The 4,520-nt window shown below is 34.6% G+C and overlaps 1 protein-coding gene across 1 annotated transcript; it reads right to left on the bottom strand.

Moving 5' to 3' along the window:
• Positions 1-631: 631 nt before the first annotated feature.
• On the bottom strand, positions 632-1,219 carry LOC139432045 (uncharacterized). The gene has a single exon (XM_071200375.1). The coding sequence runs from the start codon at positions 1,217-1,219 to the stop codon at positions 632-634; it is 588 nt and encodes a 195-aa protein (XP_071056476.1).
• Between the last annotated feature and the right edge of the window lie 3,301 nt (positions 1,220-4,520).

Raw genomic sequence — 4,520 nt, 5'->3', positions numbered from 1 at the left:
TAAGAGCTGCGCAAAATAAATTGAAAACGATTTGTCAGAACAAATCTGTTGTTGTAATTTTTATCTTTTTGGTCCCACAAGGGGGATCTAACAAAAATTTCACTAATTAAACAGTCGATATCCATCCCGACCACACCTGATAATAGCAAAGAAAATAGGGAATACAATTAGCGTCGTTCTTATCGTTAGTCGGCTGCGACAATTCGTCGCTCCAATATAAACACTTGCATATAAAACTATGACAACAATTTCGTTATTTTGCTAGTATCGTTTATCGCACCTCCAACGTAAACGCACCCTAAGTCGTTGTAGCAATTTAACAGTGTCAGTCAACCATGGCATTTTCGGTTTACTAGCCTTTACAGTTTTCACGGGTGCAAACACATCGAATAAAAGAAGAATATATGTATTAAAAAATTCAACCTTATTATCCACAGACTCTATATGGTAGATATTGTCGAAAGGAGTGCTTTCCAGCGCAGGAATAAAATCGTTGTAATTAAAAGAAGAGAAGTCTCGAAAAGTGAACCACATCGGCTTATGATTGCGTTTTTGAATAGCACACTTATAAAAGACCAAGTCGTGGTCAGATATTTCCAAATGAAGCACCCCGCCTTTCCTCACATTCACCTCATCGGATACAACAACCACATCCAACGAACTTACTACTAGCTGTTTTAGACACACGCGTAGGTTCATTAATAATTTGTAACATATTCATACCTTGTATAACAGACAACAAATTAACAGTATCTCTATGATCAGGAATCAATAAATTTATATTAAAATCACCCAAACAAAAAATCATGCTATACCGCAACCTAAGTTCAGCCAATTGGAACTCCAAATCATCCATAAAAGTTGTATTATTAGTTGTAGGAGGCCTATAAATACAACCGACAACACATTTCACAGAACCAATTCGTACGTCTATCCAAACCTGTTCGCATGAATCACGCATTTCAAAGGCAATAGACTTAGAAGCAAAAACATTTCTTGCATAGATCGCAACACCACCACCACGGCCCACTCTATCTCTACGATACAAACAATAACCGTCAATGGACACCAAGGCATCATCAATAGATGGCGATAACCAAGTTTCAGAAACACATAAAATATCAAAATTCTCACTTTGAAGTAATTCAGCAACATCTCCAGTTTTGGGGAGCAAGGAGCGAACGTTCAAGTGCGCCACACTAAAGAGATCCTCATTCATGAGAAAGCAAGTAAATCCAGAGATTACAAAATTATAATAATACAAAAAAAAATAATACAATACAAAAAAAAATATTTAAAAATAACAAAGCAAAACAATAGTAATACTAAAAAAAACAAAAAAAAAGAAAGCAAAATACTAAATCTGAATTATATTCAAAATAAACAAAATTAATAACTGCCTGACCGTGTTTATTTTCCGTTCACTGCCCGATTTTCGGGTGACCTAAATCGTATTGGTTACGGAATTATTAATGTTTTAAGTTTATGGGTAGGATTTATGGATAACTTCACACCAGTTATATTGTGTGCTTGTTGATTTGCCCATCAAGTAATACATTGTCTGGATTACCAGTTGAAATTATACCAGTGAAGGATCTGGCCTGCCAAAGTTTAGCCTTTTCTTTTATTTTTTTTAATTTATTAAAACCAGCTCAACATACATTAAAACATGTTACATCATGATTGAATTCATATATACATTAACATAACGTCTAAATTCACTAAGGAACAAAGTAACTTTCCGAGGGAATCTAATTTAAGCTTAATTTACAATAAGTCTTGAGGCATTTTCCTTTTAAGTCGCTGATGTCAATTTTTGAGACCCAAATTAAAGTTACTAGCACTGGAACACTTATTGATGTTTTCGTAAAATTTTTTAGTTACACCTCTTATAAAACTTTCAATAGTTATTATGTTTAGTTCAGAGTGAAGTTGTTCATTGCGAATAAACCATGGCGCATCTACTGTCGTCCGTAGAATTTTGTTTTGTAGAGCTTGTAATTTTCGGATATTTGTTGCTGAAGCATTACTCCATACCGGGCAAGCATAGGTGACCAAAGATCTTATTAAAGCTTTATATAGCAACATAGTGCATTCAGTTTTCAGATGACTTTTTCTATTTATTAGAGGAAATAGTTGTTTCAATCGAGCATATCCCAAATTCAATCTGTTGTTTACGTGAATACCCCAATTTAATCGTTGATCAAGATGCAGGCCTAAGTATTTGACAGCTTTGTCTTTAGGATTCCAATGAAGTTCTGTGTTATTGATTACTATGCGTGTTGGATTTCGGTAACGCCGTAACGTAAAGATCGTTGATTCGCATTTGTCTTCATTCAGGTGTAAGGACCATTTAGTAAGCCATTGCTGCACGTCGTTAATAGCATCTTGTAGCTGTTGTATAGCTTCCTCAGCAAACAAAGCTTTTTCATTGCATCTTTGGCACGGTATATCATGCATAAATATATTAAATAAGGTTGGTGATAATATACCGCCTTGAGGAACTCCTGCTCTAATACATCTTGTATCTGAATAGGTCCCATTTATTCTCACACAAAAAGTTCGTTCTTGAAGATATGACATAAGCATTGCGGTAATATAGTCATCTAGACCTAGATGCAATAGTTTGAATTTTAATCCCTCCGTCCAAACTGTATCAAAGGCTTTAGTTACATCTAAAAAGGCGATAGTGGTGTATTGCTTATTTTCAAAACCTTTCTCAATGAATTCTGTAACACGCACCAACTGGTGGATCGCTGTTCGAAAACCAAACTGAATGTTTGGGATAACATTTCTTTCCAGCAGCTGATCTTGAAGTCTTCGTATTATAACTTTTTCAAACAATTTTGAGAGAGTTGGTAAGAGGCTTATAGGACGGTAATTAGATATACGAGTGCTTTGTTTTCCTGGCTTGGGAAACATAAGTATCTCAGCTTTTTTCCAAGTCACCGGAAAGTAACCAATTTTTAAACATGAATTAAAGATATCAGTTAAGTGGCTAGTAATATTCGAAGGGAGGTGTTTTAGAATTAGATTTGGTATAAGGTCATGCCCTGGGGCCTTTCTATAGGGTAGATTGTTAATTAAATATGTGATTTCTTCATTTGTTACTTCTTCATCTACTCTTTCTATTCGCGGAAGATGAGTTTCATTGTATGCTTGAATAGTAACAGAAGAAGACCTGCTTTCTCGAGGTATGTGAGGAGTAAATGTTAACTCAAGATAATCAGCAAAGGATTGGGTTTTTCCTTCATCGGTAGAGAACTGATTCCCGTTATGGGTAATTGTAGGAATTTCTTCGTGTCTTCTCAGTATTTTTTTGTTGTTATCAACATTCCCGGATCTTTATTATCCATATTGCTTAGAAGATTCTGATAATTAGCAATCCGATGGGATTCTAAAGCTTTAGTAATGGTATGAGTCACTTTATTTAATTTCTGCTTTAAGTCGGGATCACGTGTTCTTTGCCAATTAAGTCTGACCCCTCTTTTTTATATATTTGGGTAGTAAATAATAATTCGTTCGATTAGTTTTGTTAGCTTTAATAAACTTTCTAATAACATCTTTGATTGTCGAAGTAAGTAATGAGATTGACCTATCTATTGAGGTAGGATTTAAAAATGAATTTTGTAAATTAATACTGCTCATCTCTGATTCAAAGGCTTCCCAATCTACAATTCTATTTATCAATTTAGGAATAGGCGGTTTAAAGGTAATTTCTTTTTTGACCGTGATAATAACCGGGAGATGATCAGAATTCAATTCCTCTATGACCGTTTGAGCTAAGGGAAGATTAAAGATTTTGGTGATAACTATATCCAATATGTCAGGTAGATGATCGTCTCTGTATGGATAATAGGTATATGAGTTTGGCGTGTGTATTTGCATCTGATGTAAACTTGATAATTCTTCTAGACATGAACCTGATGGATTATCAGCTCGGCATCCCCATATTTTCAATTTACTATTTAGATCTCCAATTATTATAAGAGGATTATTCAATAGTTGACTAATTTCTTATTTTATTAATTTACGGTTAGGTTGTCTGTATGCACAAATTATTGTCGCTGGTGTCATGTTCTTTGGATAAAGTTGGACAGCAACCGTCTCTAGCGAAATGTTCACTAGGTCGTAGGGTTTGTTTTAATGTGCGTTTGATTAGTATCGCTACACCGCCTGAAGCTGTTTGAGAGTTGCGGTCAAATCTATAGATATTAAAACCAGGAATTCGGAACTCTTCTCCCAGAACTAGATGAGTTTCGGTGATACATGCTAAATCAACATTATAACGAGCCAAAAAAGCCGATATTAAATTCTTCTGCTTCTTCAAACCATTCGCATTAAAGTTTAAAATATTGATGTTTTTGATTTCGTTTATGGGGAGATTAGGCATGTGGGAAGGAAAGGAATAATTAATTCAGTAAGTAATTTTTAATTTGCGAAATTAGTGGTGTAATGATTTGTTTTAGGAGGTTCATGATTGATGTAACAATGGTAGACATTTCGGGATTATTTGATGT

The sequence above is a fragment of the Onthophagus taurus genome, chromosome 11 (genome assembly GCF_036711975.1).
Source record: "Onthophagus taurus isolate NC chromosome 11, IU_Otau_3.0, whole genome shotgun sequence".
NCBI lineage: Eukaryota > Metazoa > Arthropoda > Insecta > Coleoptera > Scarabaeidae > Onthophagus > Onthophagus taurus.
This window is presented reverse-complemented; position numbering and strand designations above follow the sequence as displayed.

Bases quoted from the DNA above. Each gene is read 5' to 3' on its own strand.
- LOC139432045 (XM_071200375.1), bottom strand. From the start codon at position 1,219: ATGAATGAGGATCTCTTTAGTGTGGCGCACTTGAACGTTCGCTCCTTG.